The sequence below is a fragment of the Conger conger genome, chromosome 11, assembly GCF_963514075.1.
Source record: "Conger conger chromosome 11, fConCon1.1, whole genome shotgun sequence".
Classification (NCBI taxonomy): domain Eukaryota; kingdom Metazoa; phylum Chordata; class Actinopteri; order Anguilliformes; family Congridae; genus Conger; species Conger conger.
This window is the reverse complement of record NC_083770.1, coordinates 46,807,119-46,827,938: the sequence shown is the minus strand read 5'-3', so window position 1 is coordinate 46,827,938 and position 20,820 is coordinate 46,807,119. Positions and strand designations below refer to the sequence as shown.

The following is a 20,820-nucleotide window of genomic DNA, read 5'->3' as shown; positions in this document are numbered from 1 at the left end:
GCGTGGGGGGGGGCGGAGGGCGGCTTAGGGAGGCTTAGTCCGGGTCTTCGCTGCCGGGTCACGTGGAGCGGAGCTGTTGGGGCCCCCCTGGTCTTTTTCTAAGATGTGGCCAAGTGCCTCTGGCATGTTTACATCAGTGAATGTCATATCCCATTGCACACTTTTCTGTGTTCACCCCCCCCCCCCCCCCACCCCAACACAATGTCACGCATGATATTTGCTTAGCTACGGTTTCTCATGTTTAGAAACCGAGAGAGAGAGAGAGAGAAAGAGAGAGGAAATAAGAGAAGGAAACGAGAGTAGCTAGTGCTGAAGAGAGGTAATATGAGAGAGAGAAAGAGAAAAAGGGAGAGAGAGGGAAAGAGAGAAAGAGAGAGGAGAGAGAGAAAGAGAGAGAGATAGAGATGGAGAAAGAGAGGTCCCTAGGTCCGTGTTAGCAGATATCAACTTCTGTTCTCCAAGGTGTTTGTGGAATACACAGACACAACCAGATAGTAGTGAATAGCATAGCTGAAGAGCTGGCTGCTTCTCAGTGTCGGCGAGCTGTGTGGAGCGCAGAATGCTGTCGGCACAAGCCGGGGATCTCGAACGCATGATTTCACTGTGAAAATAGACAGTGTGCAGTGGGCCCTGTGGCCCTTATCTCCGCGGTGTGCGTACATTGCACAATGCAAATGCGCGGACAGCGATACACTCTCGGGGAGAGAAGGCCTCTTGTGTAACCGGCTGATCCTGAGAATGTGGAAACTATTGCACAGATGGCAGATTATGTTCCCATTTGAAGGCAATTTGGCTTCGCCATAAAAAAAGTGTAATTAGTTTATCTTGCAGTTATCACTTAGCACACCTGTCCCATAGGAGCTGGACGATAATATTGCATATTATGGTAAAGGTGGATTGCTGTTTGTAATGGCCTCAGATTAGAATACTCATCAATGCATTGAACGTCCAAAGAAATGTATTTTAATGTTTAATATTCTCATACAAATACCAAGGTGCCTTTTGTAATGATATTATATAATGCCTTACATACAGTACTGTGCAGAAGTCTTAAGCACCCCAGACATTTTTGTATTTAATTACTGTAGCAATGACTACTTTTTACATAAAAACTTGATCAAGGCTGTCTGAGATCAGAAGCAAGGAGCCAACCAAAGTCTGCAGTTGAACTGTGGCAAGTTCTCCAACATTCTTGGAACAACCTCCCTGCAGATTGTCTTATAGAACTGCAGGACAGCGTTGGCTATCTCAGAGAAGTGATGCAGTTTTAGGGTGGTCACAAATAATATTGATTTATTATTTGTGACCACGGCCTGTAGCGTAGTGGTTAAGGTGCATGCAAGGTCGATGGTTCGATCCCCGGTGTAGCCACAATAACATCTGCGCAGTCGTTGGGCCCTTGAGCAAGGCCCTTATCCCTGTATTGCTCCAGGGGAGGATTGTCTCCTGCTTCGTCTAATCAACTGTATGTCGCTCTGGATAAGAGCGTCCGCCAAATGCCATTAATGTAATGTAATGTAATTTGATTCATTTTTTAACTAAATTACTAAAACGTCATGTAAAATGTATAGTACATTTATTTAGGACCTTTCATTGAATTATTTTTGAAAGAATCTTATCTGTACGGAATGTTATACGGGTGCCTAAGACTTTTGCACAGTACTGTACATCTTGTCCTCCTTACCTTTATCTATCTGTGTTAATCACCTCTCTCTCTTTCTCCTTCTCCCTCTCCCTCTCTCTCTCTCCTTCTCTGTCCCTCTCTCTCTCTCTCTCTCTCTCTCTCTCTCTATTTCTCCCCTGCTTTCCTCCCTCCCCCCACAGGTGACGTCCCAGCGGATGCAGGGGGTTCTCCTGCTGGTTTTTGCCAAGTACTACCACCTGCCTTTCCTGAGGGGGGTGCAGACGGAGAGCACCCGGACAGGCCTGGGGGGGTACTGGGTGAGGGACACACGCCCCAGCCACAGTGAAGTCTCCAGTGACCACACACACACACCCCACAGCCACAGCCACAGTGAAGTCTCCAGTGACCACACACACACACCCCACAGCCACAGTGAAGTCTCCAGTGACCACACACACACACCCCACAGCCACAGTGAAGTCTCCAGTGACCACACACACCCCACAGCCACAGCCACAGTGAAGTCTCCAGTGACCACACACACACACACCCCACAGCCACAGTGAAGTCTCCAGTGACCACACACGGCCCACAGCCACAGCCACAGTGAAGTCTCCAGTGACCACACACGGCCCACAGCCACAGCCACAGTGAAGTCTCCAGTGACCACACACACCCCACAGCCACAGTGAAGTCTCCAGTGTCCACACACGCCCCACGCCCCACAGCCACAGTGAAGTCTCCAGTGACCACACACGGCCCACAGCCACAGCCACAGTGAAGTCTCCAGTGACCACACACGGCCCACAGCCACAGCCACAGTGAAGTCTCCAGTGACCACACACCCCACAGCCACAGTGAAGTCTCCAGTGACCACACACCCCACAGCCACAGTGAAGTCTCCAGTGACCACACACACCCCACAGCCACAGCCACAGTGAAGTCTCCAGTGACCACACACACCCCACAGCCACAGTGAAGTCTCCAGTGACCACACACACCCCACAGCCACAGTGAAGTCTCCAGTGACCACACACACACACCCCACAGCCACAGTGAAGTCTCCAGTGACCACACACCCCACAGCCACAGTGAAGTCTCCAGTGACCACACACCCCACAGCCACAGTGAAGTCTCCAGTGACCACACACACCCCACAGCCACAGTGAAGTCTCCAGTGACCACACACACCCCACAGCCACAGTGAAGTCTCCAGTGACCACACACACACACCCCACAGCCACAGCCACAGTGAAGTCTCCAGTGACCACACACACACACCCCACAGCCACAGTGAAGTCTCCAGTGACCACACACACCCCACAGCCACAGTGAAGTCTCCAGTGACCACACACACCCCACAGCCACAGCCACAGTGAAGTCTCCAGTGACCACACACACGCCCCACAGCCACAGTGAAGTCTCCAGTGACCACACACACACACCCCACAGCCACAGTGAAGTCTCCAGTGACCACACACGTGTATTAGTGACCCCGCTGAAAATATCAGCTCAAGCTGGGTTTTGAAACAGTCGGTAGCTGGTTGACCAGTTCAGACCAGCTCCACGCTCAACATGGATTGACCAGCTCAAGCTGTGTTTTGAAACAGCTGGTAGCTGGTCATTTCAAGATGGTCATAGCTGGATTTTACACCGTGCAATGTATTAGAAAATGAATGATGTTGCCTGGTTTTGTATAAACAATATGGGGAGTAATGATGTCACAAGGTAGGCAGCAGCAGACCGCATGCTAGGGTTGTGTTAAATGGAGCACTGGTTGCCTGCATACTGGACTAACTTGGGCGTCGGCCATTTTCTAGCAAATGGCCATTGGCCTAGTTATTCTATCGTTACTCCATATCTGACCACTTACGCTTTGAGGTGAGTGCGGTACAGATAGAGAAGTAATGCTGTCAACCACTTAAACCGACTATAATTGTTATGGGTGAGTGGTGGAGTGCCCCATGGGTTTGACCTAAGACCAGATATACCGTGATATTATTTGTACATTTCTGATACTAACTGTACGTGTGTGATACTAACTTCCTTCTTTGACTTCCTCCACCTTCCTCTTTTTCTTCTTCCTTTAATCCCGTTTTGTGCCTGTTCTCTCTACCTCCGCCCCCACTCTGTCTGTCCTTTCATCACTCTCTCTCTCTTCCCCCTTTATTGTCTGTTTCTCATTCTCTCACTCTGCCTCTGTTATATGCTCCTGACGAGCTGGTCGGGGCCTTGCATGGCAGCCAATCGCCGTCGGTGTGTGAGTGTGTGTATGAATGGGTGAATGGAGAAGCATCAATTGTACAGCGCTTTGGATAAAGGTGCTATATAAATGCCTGCCATTTACCATTTACCATATCTGTCCATCTCTCCTCTCCGTTCCTCTGTATGTGCCTCCATCTCTCTCTCCGTCTCCCAGGGGAATAAGGGTGGTGTTAACGTGTGTATGATGGTGTATGTCTCTCTCTCCGTCTCCCAGGGGAATAAGGGTGGTGTTAACGTGTGTATGATGGTGTATGTCTCTCTCTCCGTCTCCCAGGGGAATAAGGGTGGTGTTAACGTGTGTATGATGGTGTATGTCTCTCTCTCCGTCTCCCAGGGGAATAAGGGTGGTGTTAACGTGTGTATGATGGTGTATGTCTCTCTCTCCGTCTCCCAGGGGAATAAGGGTGGGGTCAGCGCACGCATGACGGTGTTCGGCCACTCCGTGTGCTTCCTGAACTGCCACCTCCCGGCGCACATGGAGAACTCTGAGCAGCGCATGGACGACTTCGACTCCATCCTGCAGCAGCAGCAGTTTGAGGGCCAGGCCGCCAAGGGCGTGCTGGACCACGAGTGAGTCGCCCTCGTCCCTGCGAGAGAGTGCACTGTGTTCCTCCTCCAGAGAGTCACTGTGTCCCTCCCCCAGAGAGTCACTGTGTTGTTCCCTCAGAGAGTCACTGTGTCGTTCCCCCAGAGAGTCACTGTGTTGTTCCCTCAGAGAGTCACTGTGTCGTTCCCCCAGAGAGTCACTGTGTTGTTCCTCCAGAGAGTCACTGTGTCGTTCCTCCAGAGAGTCACTGTGCTCTTCCTCCAGAGAGTCACTGTGTTGTTCCTCCAGAGAGTCACTGTGTTGTTCCTCCAGAGAGTCACTGTGCTCCTAACACTATTCCACCTGTGTGGATGCTCAACCTCGTTTACTCTCATGACTGTTGTAACTGCTGCTGGTGGCATCGCTGGAGATATTCACGCGTCTCCGTGTTTTAGGGCGGGATGAAATTCTTTAGCAGTTGACTGTATTTCAGTTTCAGAATGGGCGGGTCTTGGGTCTTAGCTTGGACTTGGCTTGTAACTCACTCACTCGTACACACACATAAACACACACACACACAAACACACACACACGCACACCACACACTTATTTACTCACTCTCACTCGCACATTCAGTTTCACTCACTCACACACACACGCACACACACGTGCCCCACACTCACTCACTCACACACATACACACACACACGCACACCACACTCACTCACTCACACACACACACACACACACACGCACACCACCCTCACTCACACACACACGTGCACCACACTCACTCACACACACACACACACGTGCACCACACTCACTCACTCACACACACACACCCACACACTCACACACACTCACACACACACGCACACACACGCACACACACACTCACACACACTCACACACACTCACACACACGCACACACACGTGCACCACACTCACTCACACACACACACACACACACACGCACACCACACACTTATTTACTCACTCTCACTCGCACATTCAGTTTCACTCACTCACACACACACACACACACACACACACACACGTGCACCACACTCACTCACTCACACACACACACCCACACACTCACACACACTCACACACACACGCACACACACACACACACACACTCACACACACGCACACACACGTGCACCACACTCACTCACACACACACACACACACACACACACACGTGCACCACACTCACTCACACACACACTCACACACACTCACACACACTCACACACACGCACACACACGTGCACCACACTCACTCACACACACACACACACACACACGCACACCACACACTTATTTACTCACTCTCACTCGCACATTCAGTTTCACTCACTCACACACACACACACACACACACACACACACGTGCACCACACTCACTCACTCACACACACACACCCACACACTCACACACACTCACACACACACGCACACACACACTCACACACACTCACACACACGCACACACACGTGCACCACACTCACTCACACACACACACACACACACACACACACACACGTGCACCACACTCACTCACACACACACACACACACACACACACACACACACTCACTCACACACATTTAGCAGGCTGAAGATCCTCCATGAGGGGGGACAGCCAGCACCATCGGTTCTGCTGCTGGTTTTTGCCCAGTACTTCCACCTGCCATCGGTGCTACATAGCTACTTAGTCTCATCAAATTTAACTTCTAAGTCTCTTTGAATAACATTTTGCTAAATAACTGCAATGTAATGTAGTGTAATGATACTGTCTTTGTTCAATTATAATATGACTGATGTATTTATTGTCATAGTTACATTCACAGGTAATATTAAATTGAACTCTGTGCTTTTCTCCATAGTGTGGTGTTCTGGTTTGGGGACTTGAATTTTCGTATTGAGAAGTACGAAATGCACTTTGTGAAGGGTGCCATCGACGACAACAAGCTGTCTCTGCTTTGGCCACAAGACCAGGTGAGAGGCGTACCCCCCGCCAGATCCCATACCTACTTCAAGGGCCATGTAATTCCCGAGTGCACCAGTAGATGTCACTCTTGCACTACAGAAAGAATTAGCTGTGAATTCCTAGCATTCGGCTGCGTTATTGACGTTGTCGTCATGGTGTTGCTGTGAATGTGAGTGTTAATGCTGCTCTGCTTGTGTGGCGTAGCTCAACATGGCGAAGGACGCTGAGCCAATACTGGAGGGCTTTCAGGAGGGACCTCTCAAATTTCCCCCCACTTACAAATTTGATGTCGGGACACACACGTACGACACTAGGTATGGCCTGGGAGTGTGTGTGTGTGTGTGTGTGTGTGTGTGTGTGCGTGTGCATGTGCGTATGTGTGTGTGTGTGTTTGTGTGTGCGTGTGTGTATGTGTGCATATGTGTGTGTGTGTGTGTTTGTGTGTGCGTGTGCGTGTGTGCGTATGTGTGTGTGTGTGTTTGTGTGTTTGCTTGTGTGTGCGTGTGTGTACGTGTGTTTGTGAACTGAACACTAGTAATTATGGCTCTTATCATGTACTGTGCAGCAAGGCATCATTTCCCCATGATTGTTGTTTGTGAAACGTGAAACCAGCCTGGGTTCAGTCAGCGTGTGTCCTTAACCGCGAGGCACGGCTGTGAGTCTGTCCCTTATGAACACCGGCCGGGAACGTTCAGCCGTTACTCAAGTAAAATGGAACAGCTGAGGAATAACAGTATTTGTATTTATGCTGAGAACTAATCTAGTTTGAAATGCTGACCGGGGCCACTGAGTCACATGCGCCAGGACGGAACGGTGAGCGTCGTTTGGCACGCGGTAATCCGGCGCGCGTTGTCTCCCCCTAGTGGTAAGAAGCGGAAGCCCGCGTGGACGGACCGTGTGCTGTGGCGGCTGAGGCCGGTGGCGCCGCCCGGGCCCGTTAGTAACGACGCGCTGAGACGCAGCCCGACGGCCGTGCTCACCAGCGGCACCGCCGTCACCCAACACTTCTACCGCAGCCACATGGAGTTCACCGTCAGCGACCACAAGCCCGTCTCCTCCCTGTTCACCCTGCAGGTGAGGACCACTCCACCTCCACAGCCCGAGAGTGAGTGTGTGAGTGTGTGAGTGTGTGAGTGTGAGTGTGTGAGTGTGTGTGTGTGAGTCTGTGTGTGAGTGTGTGTGTGTCTGTGTGTGTGTGTGAGTGTGTGTGTGTCTGTATGTGAGTGAGTGTGTCTGTGTGTGTCTGTGTGTGTCTGTGTGTGAGTGAGTGTGTGTGAGTGTCTGTGTGTGTCTGTGTGTGTCTGTGTGTGTCTGTGTGAGTGTGTGTGTGTGTGTGTGTGTGTGTGTGAGTGTGTGAGTGTGTGAGTGTGTGTGAGTGTGTGTGTGTGAGTGTGCGTGTGTGTGTGTGCGTGTGTCTGTGTGTGAGTGTGTGTGTGTCTGTGTGTGAGTGTGTGTGAGTGTGAGTCAGTGAGTGTGTGTGTGTGAGTGAGACCCACAAATGGGGCACAATATAATAAATAATAAAAGCTATACATGAAGACACCACACGGGGGGGGGGGCCTAATGGATTGGCCAGCTCTGGACAATCGCACACCTTTCTGGCAATTATATGAATTAGATGTTCCCTTGGATTCAAACTAAAACATTTTAAACAGATATCTCGATGCTAAAATACCGTGATAGTGTCCCAATATACGATGAGTATTGTGTTGCATTGCATCATTGCATATGAACCACCCTTTTTCTCCGCTGTAGTTCCCTTACAAAGTGGACATTCCTTTGGTGACTCTTACTGTGGAAGACGAGTGGATCCAAGTGTCGGACGCCAGGGCCAAATTCAAAATGGCTGCCAACTACTCGCGCAGCTCCTGGGACTGGATCGGACTGTACAAGGTACCGGCTGTTCGCCTCTCTGCGCAGACATTAATTACAGGTATTAATCATTGGTCTGGAGCCGGGAATGTAAATTATAGAAATACTGTGGAATAATAGTGTTGTGTTTGGTCGTTCCTGTCGCTCCCCAGGTCGGATTCAAGCACCACAAGGACTACGCGGCGTATGCGTGGGCCAAACAGGAAGAGTCCGATTACTTGACGCAGGAATTTCAGGTGGGAATGAGTCGAGGTTTGGACACGCCCTTTTTCTTCTGTATTTTCTGATCAGTGTTTTATTTCCTCTTCTTTGCAATGAAAAAATTCCCTTGTGCTCAAAGTGCAGATTTTCAGCTTTTATTAAAGGGTACTTTTATATATTTTGGTTTCACCATGTAATGACTTTTTACTACGTATGTTTTTATAAATAGCCCCCCCCCCGATACTTAGCGATACTAAACCTCTTTGCATTTGAATGGATCTCAGTGGTAATGTGGGGTGGGTCTAGATTCAGCTGTAAATTAGGCTGTGTGGAACACAGTTGGCTGAATGGTTTTAAGTCATAAAGGGTCCAAGATATCAAACCAGCCTGCCACTAGATATGCAGTAGATACAAGGGTTGCTTCTGAGTAATTTCTCCATTGAGTTCAATTAGTCAGGAGAAACAACACTTGCACTATCTACGGCATATCTGGCAGCAGCATTACGGTTTGAGGCTCATTTCATACCCTGGACATTACATGTCATTTGGCTGACACTTTTTATCCAGAGCGATGTACAGTTGATTGGACTAAGCAGAAAGGTGTATTAAAATGTACACACATAGACACGTACCCACACACGCACATATACTCAGAAACACGCACACACACGCACACACTCGCACGCACTCACACACACATACACACACGAACACGTACACACACACAGCCATGTTGACTGTGCTTCCCTCTCTGTACTCTGTGCAGGTGACATTTGCAGAGGAGGATTTGCCCAAAGGCTCAGGAGACTACATCTTGGGTTACTATAGCAACAACATGAGCACCATCGTGGGAGTGACAGAGCCCTTCCAGGTCACGACCTCCTCCCAGACCTACTTTACATTACCTCAGGAAACCTCAGACCAGTCAGCCGGGTGTCGTTCTTCATCTTGTCTTGCAGTTAAACCCCTTCCTCTCCTCTCCCCCTCTCCCTGCCTCTCTTTCCTTCTCTCTCCTCTCTCCTCTCTCTGCTCTCTCCCCCCTCCTCTCTCCTCTGTCTTTCTCCTCCCCCCTCTCCTTCTCCTCCTCTCTCCTCCTCTCTCCTCTCTCCTTCTCTCTCTCTCTCCCCCTCCTGTCTCCTCCCCTTCTCTCCCCTCTCTCCTTCTCCTCCTCCCCCTCCTTTTCCTCCTCTCTCTCTCCTCCTCTCTCCTCTCTCCTTCTCCCTCTCTCCCCCTCCTCTCTACTCCCCTTCTCTCCTCCTCTCTCCTCTCTCCCCTCTCCCCTCTCTCCTCCTCTCTCTCTCTCTCCTCTTCTCTCCTCCTCCCTCTCTCCCCCTCCTTTTCCTCCTCTCTCTCTCCTCCTCTCTCCACTCTCCTTCTCCCTCTCTCCTCCTCCTCTCTACTCCCCTTCTCTCCTCCTCTCTCCTCCTCTCTCTCTCCTCCTCCTCCTCCCTCTCTCCTCCTCTCTCTCTCTCTCCTCTTCTCTCCTCCTCTCTCTCTCCTCTCTCCTCCTCTCTCTCTCTCCTCCTCCCTCTCTCCTCCTCCCTCTCTCCTCCTCTCTCTCTCCTCCTCCCTCTCTCCTCCCACAGATCCAGTTGCCCTCGTCCAGCCCGGAGGCCAGCCCGTCAGACAGCTCTGATCTGAGCTCTGAGGAGGAGGCGGCTCTGATCCGGCCCGGGTCCCGGAGCCCCAGCCCGGCCCGGCCCAAACGCGCCCGCCGGAGCCGGAGTAGGAGCAGGAGCCGGAGCAGGAGCCGGAGCCCCGCCCTGTCCAAGCTGAAGGGCCTGTGTCTGCGTTCCCGCAGCCCCTCGCCCTGCCCTCCCGCCGGGGCCAAACCAGGGGCCAAACCAGGGGCCAAACCAGGGGCCAAACCGGGGCCCGACTCCCCCGACGGCTCTGCCATGGGGGCCCTCATCACCGCCGTGTCCGGGGAGAGGCTGTCCGCCCTGGCCACCGAGCCCGCCGGAGAGAGCAAGGAGGCGGTGCAGTCGTAGCACAACCCCGCCAGCCTCCAGAATGACTTCTCTCTCTCTCTCCCTCTGTCTCTCGCTCTGTCTGTCTCCTCTCTCTCTCGCTCTCTCTCTCTGTCTCTCGCTCTGTCTGTCTCCTCTCTCTCTTCTCTCTCTCCCCGCTCTCTCTGTCTCCTCTCTTTCTCCCTCCCTCTCTCTCTCTCCCTCTTTCCTCTCCCTCTCTCTCTCCCTCTTTCTCTCTCCTCTCCCTCTCTCTCCCTCTCCCTCCCTCTCTCTCCCTCTTTCCTCTCCCTCTCTCTCTCCCTCTTTCTCTCTCTCCTCTCCTCTCCCTCTCTCTCCCTCTCTCTCCCTCTCTCTCTCTCTCTTGCTGTCCCCTGTTCAGAGGTTTGTGTGCGATTTCAAACCACCCGTAAGAAAAGAAAAACACAGACGATGTTTCTGTGTTTTTGTTTATTCTGGTACTTCACCGGTTCTTACATTTTTTTAAATATCGGGACCCAAATTACAAATACCTTTTTAAGTATCATGACAAATGCTTAAATCATTTCAAAATACAACCTAATAGGAAATGTAGTACCCTTCAGGGACCCATGAAATACACATCCTGGCCTGAGTGGAGTAGAGACTCATTCCAGGACCCAGCTCGTATGCTCCCGTGTCCCGTAGTGTCAGAAGCAGTGCTGTATGATGTGATGACATCATCAGGACTGGAGGAGGCCTCTTGTGACATCCTGTCCTTCTGACATCACCAAAGGGCCGCAGGACATTTCCCAACGACCACTCCCAGAGCGCTTTCTCTCATATGTCCCAGTCTTTACTACCGTCATTTTATCTTCTCCCTCCTCTAATCGTAGTTGGAATGACCCCGTTTGCCTTTTAACACTGCCTGCAGAGCAATTCACCCAAAACCACAGCTACCCACAATCCACTGTGCTCCCAGACCAGCCCCGCCTTCACACAGGGGGAGTTATCCAATCAGATCATTTGTAGTATGTACTGTATTAGCTCTGCTTAGATCATGTGACTGTAAGTATTTTCGAAACCTTGCGGGAGACTGCAAACCTCTCAGCAAAAAAGCAAACTAGAGACACGCTGTTGGCAAGGATGACTGACAATAAGCTTAGATGAGTCAATAAGCTTCAAAGTTCAGCGGGTATCTTAAATGACGATGCGTCCTGACATTTTAAGAGTAACTTGGTGCAGTTTGTACTTGACCCTGTTTGAAATTGTGTTATCTTTCGTCGTACTGTGATCTGTGTTTTTATTTGTATTACCTGTCAGCAGATGGGTTAAGGGTCACAACCCCTGTGACTGAAGGCTCTTTGCACACGTGCAGTCTGGCCATTTTTAAGAGAACGGTTTTTCCCGGTTTGGCACGCTGTTATTCCCTGAGACTGGGTTGTGCATTTCCTGAGCAGAAGTGGGAGCCATTTTACTTCTGAAGGAAGGGCTATCCTCAGGACTGTGCTGAGAGTTGACCTACATTGGTCACTAAGACAGGGCTGCCCAACCCTGGTCCTCGTTTTCTGCCGTCCCGTAGGGTTTCACTCCAACCCAAATAAAGCACACCCCATTCAATATCTGGAGATCACCTCAAGAGAATCATATTCAATAGCTAGAGAAGCGCGTAATCAGTAGAATAAGGTGTGTGAAGTTACAGTGAGGCTGAAATTTAAGACCTACGGGCTGGTAGGTCTCCAGGAACAGGGCTGGGCAGACTTTGACCACAGTTAAACGTGTTATGATGGGGAAGAGGATACCTGCCCAGTCATTCGGGATCGGGCAGTAGTGAATGCTGTGGTGTTGTATCTCCAGGGGGAGGGTATCATCTTCCCCGTCTCCTCGTCCCTCTCCCACCCCGCGCTGGGCCTCCAGCTCAACCCAAGCAGTCAGGTTTAGTGGTAGAATAATTAGGTTGTGAGTACAGTGCTCCGTCTTAGACACTGTGTGACTTTTGAGTCAGGTTGTTATTGTAGGACGGTGTATACTTTTGTGATGTAACTCCACAGTGTGGTTGAACACGATATTCTGAATACTGTCTGTGTGTGTGCACACGTCACGCTTCCGTCCGTGTGTGTGCGTGCGTGTGTGTGTGCGCGCGTGTGTACGCTCGCGCCTGTGTGTACGTCTGCGTGTGCGTGTGTGTATGGTGTGCCTATGTGTATGCACGTTCGTGCGTCTGTTTGTGTGCGTGTGTCCGTGTGTGCGTGTGCATGCACGCACGTGTGTATGTCTGTGTGTGTGTGCGTGTGTGTGTGTGCGTACATGTGTGCACTTTACTCCACATCTCAGTACTGTTGTTTTGTGCCCTTAAGTGCTGTTTCTGATTTCACTGTGTGAGATACTACTGTAGCAGACGTGTATGTCATTGTGTTCAGGAAAATGTGAAATTGAAAATCGTTATTCAAGGCTGGAACCATGGAAGGAATTAGTGCCGCAGAGAAGAGTGTGTACGCACTCACTGATCACTTTATTAGGTAGTCCCGTACACCAGCTTGTTAATGAAAATATTTAATCAGCCAATCATGTGGCAGCAACTAAATGCATAATAGCATGCAGATGTGGTCAAGAAGTTCAGCTGTTTTTCAGACCAAATATCAGAATGGGGAAGAAATGTGATCTAAGTAACTTTCAGTGTAGAATTATTTTAATGCACAACAGTTCTCGGCAGAAGACTTAACAAGTCTCAAAATGAAGTCTAATAAATACCTACAAAGTGCTCACTGAGTGTAAGAGCTCTCTCTGTCATATACAGTATTTTAAATACATTTTAAAATTGAAGTTTAAAAATAAAAATCCATCTTATCTCATTTCTAAACCGGTCAATCTGTTTAAATGAGCCCAGTAAGATCTGCTCTTGCATAATATATCCTTTTATTGCAATTAAAGCAGGTTTCTTCTTAAGGGAAACATCAAACATCACTGCCCTTAATTAGAGAATAAAGGATCGGAATATACAGTGTGTGTGTGTGTGTGTGTGTGTGTGTGCTCTTTCAAACACACACACACACACACACACACACACACACACACACGCACAAAATGCATGTGCCTCCCCTTTATTCTCCAATGAATATAGGTGGTATCTGATGTTTTCCTGATACTACTGCATATAGCACTGATAATTGTACAGGGAAATATAGACGGCAACAGAGAGACTGGCTCTCACACCTGTTCCCGGGAGCGATGACTATCGACGCCATTAAAGCATTAGTGTCTGCTGAAGACGTGTTCCTATGGTTTCAGCTGCAGGGCTGTGCTCTGCTGCACTAACATGGTTAACAGGAGAGCTGTGTCGTGCTCACAGGGAAAGCACAGCTGACCTGGACACAGTCCCTCTGCTCTCCATCCCCATTCTCTGTTTCCTGCCTCTGCAGCTCTGTGGTTTTTAAAATGTGAAAACTCTTGAGCCGAACGAAGGAATAGTTGCGCGTTATTGTTTTGTTTTGGTGTTAACAAAGGCACGTTCTGTGATTTGGTGTGGAGAAAAAGATTACCTGGGGGAAGTGTTTTGTTGGGCATACCTAGCTTTCATAGTGTTTTTTTAATTAAAAAAAATCACATAGTGTATTTGTGGGTCATCCAATGTCTGATTTTAAACTCTTTATCAACATTTTATAAAGAAAGCTGTTGATTTCAGGTTAGAAATATGTGTTGAACGATGTTTGTTAGGTACTACTGAGTGTATGCTGTATATTTCTGTATAATGACAAAACACGAACCAAATTGTGCTGTAATTTAAGTATCTTAGGAATGTTATCGTTGAATGCTACCTGTTGCACTGACTGTAGATGAGAATATGTACATGTGGGATCTATTTAATTGTCAGAGATCTATAGAATAGATGACAATCAATTCCAAATATATTACTGTATATTTAGCTAACGTATCTGTTCTCGTATTATTATTATGTAAAATGAGGACTGAAATTCTGCTGGCCAGTATGGTATGAAATCATCTTCAGAGCAAAAAGGTATATGGTAGAGTTTTGTTTAGATTTCTGTTGCCTTTTTTTTTTTAAAGATTATTCAAATTGTGTATATAGGCATATGTATATGTGTGAGGCAAAAGTAATCACATCTTGCCAATTACTATTTCTGTGAAAAAAACCCCAAATATTTTCTTTAAAAAGATTACTAGTAACAGTATGATTATTTTTTTAAGTGTAACATACGGACATGGCAGGCTAGCTCCTAATGCGGGTCCAGGCAGAATTTCCACCCCAGCAGCCATTGCTGTGTCAACATCAAAACACCTCGATGCCCCTGTCACTTCCTGTACGAAAAAAACCCCCAATAAAATTTCCCTTTAACCGGTTTCTGTCCTCTGATTTTTTTAATATATTTTCTTTTTTGGACCCAAATGCTCATTATATCATTTCAATTATTTAGCTATTGTATTTGTACATGACTCGTTAACGGTTTCAGTTTTTGCGAATTTTTTGCAAATATTTGACCCCTTGTAGTGTAGTGTTTTTCGGAACGTCAGTGTTCTAGAACTCCATTGCGTTCCATTACCGTCTCATCAACATTAGAACGTTCAGTTTAGTCGTGCTTTTCGCCTCACACTGTAAAGGCTTAAGGTGTACAGTATCGGGGGAAATGAAGACGAATATCAAGCAGGAACTGTGAATCTGCAGCATATGTGCCTTATCTTGGCTTTCTCACCGATTTGCAAGGACAAAGGTTCGCGTCTGCTCTTGAATCGAACACAAAGATATGAGTAGTTCTTTGACCTGCATACCTAGTCAAAATTCCCCTTGAGCTAATCTTGTGATTTTCTTTGAATTCCTGTGTGCCACTTGTGAATCCCGTCCTTACATAATGTCACTTAACGTGAAGCTGCTTAGTGGAGGAATGGAGCTGCACTAAATTATACATGACTGATTGAACTATAATTCCATGTTTTATTTCGGGACCAAAACCTGATTAAATGTGAATTTGTGTGTGTGTGTGTGTGTGTGTGTGTGTGTGGCAGCTTGGCCACTTTTTTTAAACAAAAACTACAGAACTACAGTGAGGCAGGAGGAATGGCCCTACCTGAAAATCAATCAGTTCAGACAGGCGAGGAAGCAATGTGTCGCTTGATGGCTACTGGATCACAACAAGCTTTATGTACAGTTCATTTGGTCATTTTGTCGTTTGTTTTCTATATTATGATCGTATACGAGTAGGTGGCTCCTTCGTCTCGTTTTTTTTACCAATACAGTACATCAAATGCTCTTCAAGAAACTGGAATAACTGGTACCTATACATATACTTAATCTTATTATAGAAATGATTCACACTGTTACTTGTCAACATTGTGTAAAGATTGTTTTTTTGTGAATTAGGCCGATGTTAGTGTCTATGTTTGAGTACTCTAGGGGTGCCCCATGGCTGCTCCCTTGGCCCCCCTGCTAATTCTGTTTCTGACTTCCAGTCATCCAGAATCACAGACCAGAGGATGTGAAAGGCACAGGTCCACCCATTTTTGTTTCTAACTTTCCGCCTGATCTGTAAGTACCTCAAAGTGAGAGAGTCAAATAGCAGGGGCTTTTGGAGATATTTATAGCTTCTGAAACTTGGAAAGCACATGGACTGATGACTGATTCTTTGTTGTACAGGTAGCAGTTGAAATTGTACTTCCCTCTAGGGTCTTTCAGCGCACTTATCCCTGGTTATGGGTATGCACTTTGTTGCACGTCGCTCTGGATAAGAGCTTCTGCCAAATGCCATTAATGTAATGTAATGACAAAATTACTGGTAATTGTTACAAGTGTGTGTGTGATTGTGTGTGAGAGAGAAAGAGAGGGAGTATATGTACGTGTGTATGTGAGAGATTATGTGTGTGTATCTCCATGCATGTGTGTGTATGTGTGTGAGAGAGAGGGTGTGTGTGTGTGTGTCTGTGTGTGTGAGAGAGAGAGAAGTGTGTGTATGTGTGTGAGAGAAAGAGAGAGAGAGTGTGTGTGTGTGTGTGTGAGAGAGAGAGGGAGATTGTGTGTATCTCCGTGTGTGCGTACGTGCGTGCGTGTGTGCGTGTGTGTGTGTGAGAAAGAGAAGAGACAGAGATTATGTGTGTGTATCTCCATGCCTGTGTGTGTGTATATGTTTGTGGTGTCATTCACAACAGGCTATCTGATATGCCATAAAAGCCCATGTTCTACATCATCAGTCAGTGGTTTTTAATAGGTATGAGCTCAGGCCTCCGGCCCATGTGACCCTGCTGGGAGCACTGGGCACTGCAGTACTGGTGCTGTCGGCGTCAGAGGGGTGGGGGGGGGGCTTCAACCACAGATCAAGTGTCACAGAGGCTAAATATGGCCGCCTCACAGGGGCGATTTCCCCCCCCACGCCCACCCGGGGCCTCAGCGGAGACCTGCCCTGACCCGGCCACCGCTGACGGGACACGGCTCCAAAGACATCACGCAGTGCCCACTGACCGTAAGTAGCACCCTTCTCTCTGTGACTACTGTACTTCACACGGATGTTATTACGGGGCAGCCTGTAGCGTCGTGGTTAAGGTACGTGACTGGGATCTGCAAGGTCAGCCGTTCGATCTCCGGTGTAGCCACAATAAGATCCGCACAGCCGTTGGGCCCTTGAGCAAGGCCCTGAACCCTGCATTGCTCCAGGGGAGGATTGTCTCCTGCTTAGTCTAATCAACTATATGTCGCTCTGGATAAGAGCATCTGCCAAATGCCATGAATGTAATGTAATGTAGTTATTTTAAGCAGTTGCAGGAGCGTTGTGGAAGAATGGCTAATGGAAAAGGGCACCAGGTTAATTGAAAGTGCAATAGGTAATTTCTGACTTTTAGCAGTCAAGAGAGGAATTGCAGCAACAAATACACTCAAACCACAACACTGTTTATCCCACCCCCTTCTCTGAACGCACTGAAGTTGAAACGCCTTTGGCTGTGGCAGTTAGAACCAATTTTCAACCAATGAGCTTGAATTATTATATAGCTATACGATGTTTTGGTAGAGTGCCGGCCCATCAACTGCATATTTTGAAACTCAAATTTAAGAACTGTAAATACAGGTAGAGGGTGAGTCAGCATGTCAGTGAGCCTTTTTCAATGATAGGAAGGGATTTACAATGATTTTGTAACAATATTTTAAAATGTTACCTATTGTACCTTTAATACCTCAATACTTTGATGCAGTTATAAACTTTGATATTTCTGTTTGTTTTTATCAAGTATTGTGGTCCAATTTGTGGTAATTTCACAACAAAATTACTAATACTGGTCTCTAATATGCCTACATGCATATGCCTGTGTGATATACTGTATTAACTCATCTACAGTATTAGTTTCCAACTTTAGCTCTCAGTATATAGGCCTTTCTTCCCCATAACATGATTTTGCCATTTCCATCTTGAACGCATGAGCACTAAAAACAGAAGAAACAGGTAGAGTAGAGGTGGGCAACAAGGGCCATATCTGTTTCTGGTTTTCATGCACACTGATGACTTTAATTACTTAATCAGCCCTAACATTATGCCACCTCAGGTTTCTGGATAAGAGCGTCTGCCGAAATGCTAAAATGCCAATAAATGATAAGCGCATGAATGACAGCCGAAAATTGTTCTTGTGTCCCTGCATTAAACCGTTTTTTTCTGTGATCTAATCTATGAGTGAACCTCGTGTTGGTGTGTACAGCCAGTTTATAGCTCGTTTAGCCAGGGTAATCTGCAGACACACCGGCCCTGAGGTAGAGGATCTCGCCCTCGCTCTAACCGCTAACCGCTCTTCCTGCCTTCAGGTGTTTGTGAGGAAAGCGTGCGGCGTGCGACACGAACCGTGCGGTTATTTCAGCCGCATTGATGCTTCAACGCACGCCGGGACAACAGGACAGTCTGGCATTCCAGGCAGGCTCGGATGTCACAAGACCTGCGTTCGATAGAGTCCCGAGACAGTATAGACGGGGAGATAACCGGGATGTTCCAGCCTGTCAATCACAGGGGTGCAAGGCATGATGAGACCCCTCCCCCTCCCCATTGAACAAGGAAAAGAAAAAGTCAATTTTAAAGATAAAATATGTTTCAACGTCAACTCTGATTTTATTATTATTGTTGTTGTTGTTGTTGGTGTTTTTACAAATGCAAACGGTATACAGTGTTACTTGTAAACATTTGTTATACAATGTTTTTCTATGAACTAGGCCGGAGTTGTTGTCTATGTTTTGGTACACAGGGGCTCATATGTGTGCCCCACACCCATGCCACCCTCACTCTACTCCATCGCTGCCTGAAGACAGTGTGTGTCCATTTTCTCTCCGAGATAGCAAACAACTCCGGGCCGGATCTGTAGCCGGTTCCAGCGGACTTTGGGCCGTCCTGGGCGCAGATCTGGCCCAGAGCTTGCTCTCTGGGCTTGCTCTCGGGGTCCCTGTGATTTTCAGCCTGCTCTCCCGGTTTTAGTGGGTGTGAGCCAATGTGGCCTCGAGCAGCAGTAATTACTCTGTATTAATAAATCAACAAATGCAGGCCGCACAACAGGCGTATTGTTTCGTTAAGTGGGTTATGTGCTCTGGAGGTTCGAGAACCACAGCTTGGAAAGGAGGTGACATTAAAGCCGTCACATATTTAAATAAATAATCAAATGGGAAAATCATAGAATGGGAAGAATTTTGTCAGAAGCAAGTTCTTAATGGGGAGTAAAGCATGGGGTTTATGTAACCCTTGGGGTATTACACCCAGGATCAGCTCAGCGGTGTACAAATATGTCACATGTACAGGGGGGTCCAAAAGTCTGAGACCACATTGAAAATCTTTTTTTTTTTTTTTTTCATGTAGTAAAATAAACAGAAAGTTTTAGGATTTAGAAATTTTTTTAACAAATTAAAGTCACTTCAAAGCTTTGCAAGAACTACTCGAAGACCAAAGAAGAGCAAGGAGTGCTGCACATTCCACAATCAACTGACCTCATCCCCACTGAACATTTATTGGGGGCACTTGAAGACTGCCAAAAGCCACGCATTCAGTAACATCACAATATGCTCTTTGGAACATTGTCAAATAATGCTGGAACAAAATGGATCATCGATGATTTAAAAAAACAAACGTTGACGATTAAAAGCAAACGGTGGACATACCAAAGACAGAAGAAATTCTGAAATTAATCTTTTCAAAGCTTTTCACTCAAAATTTTTATGCTGATAATATTATTAGTAATTTAAAAAGTTTGGATCTGGTCTCAGACTTTCGGGCCCCGCTGTGTATCTCTGGACCAGCCCCCTGTCCTTGCCCTCTGACCTGTTGCCTCAGTGCTGCTACTGTATACTTGCTCAGGCCCTATACAGGCCCCGGGCTCTGGGGACCGGGGATATATGGGGCAATTTGTAAACATTTTGTGGAGTTCATCGGCGAGACCGCAAACCCACTGGCCATCGCGCCAGGGGCCAGGGGCCGAGCGTGCCTTAGACATGGCTGAGATCAGACCACCGTCACTCAACACTGTCCCTGTTGCTCCAGTGCCCTCAGTCAATCGCGAAGTTAAAGTACAAAGTGTAAAGTGCAAGTGTTGCTATACGGCTATTGGGTCCGTTCTTCGTGCTGGGCGGTGATTTTGGTGGTGGCTTGCTTACGTCCCAGTATCGGCCGCAGTGTGTGTGCAGTTCCTGAAATGATAATCGCAAAGCAAACACACATTCCTGCTTTAATGGTCAGAGGAAGAAACACACACAATCGTAAACCACAGTTGAGCAAGTCATGCCTGTATCACAGTCCTTTGTCCTGCTTTCCCGCCGGAACTGTTGATTAACCCTTTCAGACCCTGTGCATATTACAGTGTACACCTCGTCTTCTCCCTTTTTATGCGTCGGCGACAGTTTTTGGGTTGTTTGATTTTGATGGTCAAAGGGCAAAGGTCAAGGTCACTGTGACCTCATGTCATTCTCGTGAACGCGATATCTCAGGAATGCCTTGAGGGAATTTCTTCAAATTTTACGCAAACCTCCACTTGGACTCCAGGATGTTGTGGGTTCATCAAGTTTAGAAGTTAGTTATTGCTGGACAGACAGGGATGGAAACTGCAGCTTGACTGGTTACTGGTTACTGGTTACTGGTTCGCGGAGGCATACACCCAGAGACGGTTATTTCACTCTAATTTTAAAATGCTTTGTGACATTTTTCACCACATTAATCTATCAGAAAAAAACAATACTAGTCCATTGAATCTTACATGTTACATTTTACAACTGTTTAGACCTAGCGTCCACTGGAATGTAAAACAAAAACAAATTAAGATTTGCAATAAATAGGATTTTTTTAAATTGCATCTCATTTCCGGATGTATTTGGGATGGGGAAAATGCATAGTTGTATTTTTCCCATCCCTGGAACACAGTTCAGGTCTGAAGAGGTTAATGACTGA

At 47.5% G+C, this 20,820-nt stretch overlaps 1 protein-coding gene across 1 annotated transcript; it reads left to right on the top strand.

Moving 5' to 3' along the window:
• Nucleotides 1-4,154: 4,154 nt before the first annotated feature.
• On the top strand, nucleotides 4,155-12,602 carry inpp5jb (inositol polyphosphate-5-phosphatase Jb). Its single transcript, XM_061260087.1, has 8 exons — nucleotides 4,155-4,459; nucleotides 6,316-6,427; nucleotides 6,624-6,733; nucleotides 7,283-7,493; nucleotides 8,175-8,312; nucleotides 8,444-8,527; nucleotides 9,259-9,363; nucleotides 10,079-12,602. The coding sequence occupies exons 1-8, from the start codon at nucleotides 4,191-4,193 to the stop codon at nucleotides 10,481-10,483; spliced, it is 1,434 nt and encodes a 477-aa protein (XP_061116071.1). The 5' UTR covers nucleotides 4,155-4,190; the 3' UTR covers nucleotides 10,484-12,602.
• Nucleotides 12,603-20,820: the final 8,218 nt, after the last annotated feature.

What these genes read in the sequence shown, in the direction of transcription:
- inpp5jb (XM_061260087.1), top strand. Translation starts at nt 4,191, where the DNA reads ATGATGGTGTATGTCTCTCTCTCCGTCTCCCAGGGGAATAAGGGTGGT. An exon ending in AAGGGCGTGCTGGACCACGA is followed by an intron (nt 4,460 to 6,315) that starts GTGAGTCGCCCT and finishes TTTTCTCCATAG; the next exon opens with TGTGGTGTTCTGGTTTGGGG. An exon ending in CCTCCCTGTTCACCCTGCAG is followed by an intron (nt 7,494 to 8,174) that starts GTGAGGACCACT and finishes TCTCCGCTGTAG; the next exon opens with TTCCCTTACAAAGTGGACAT.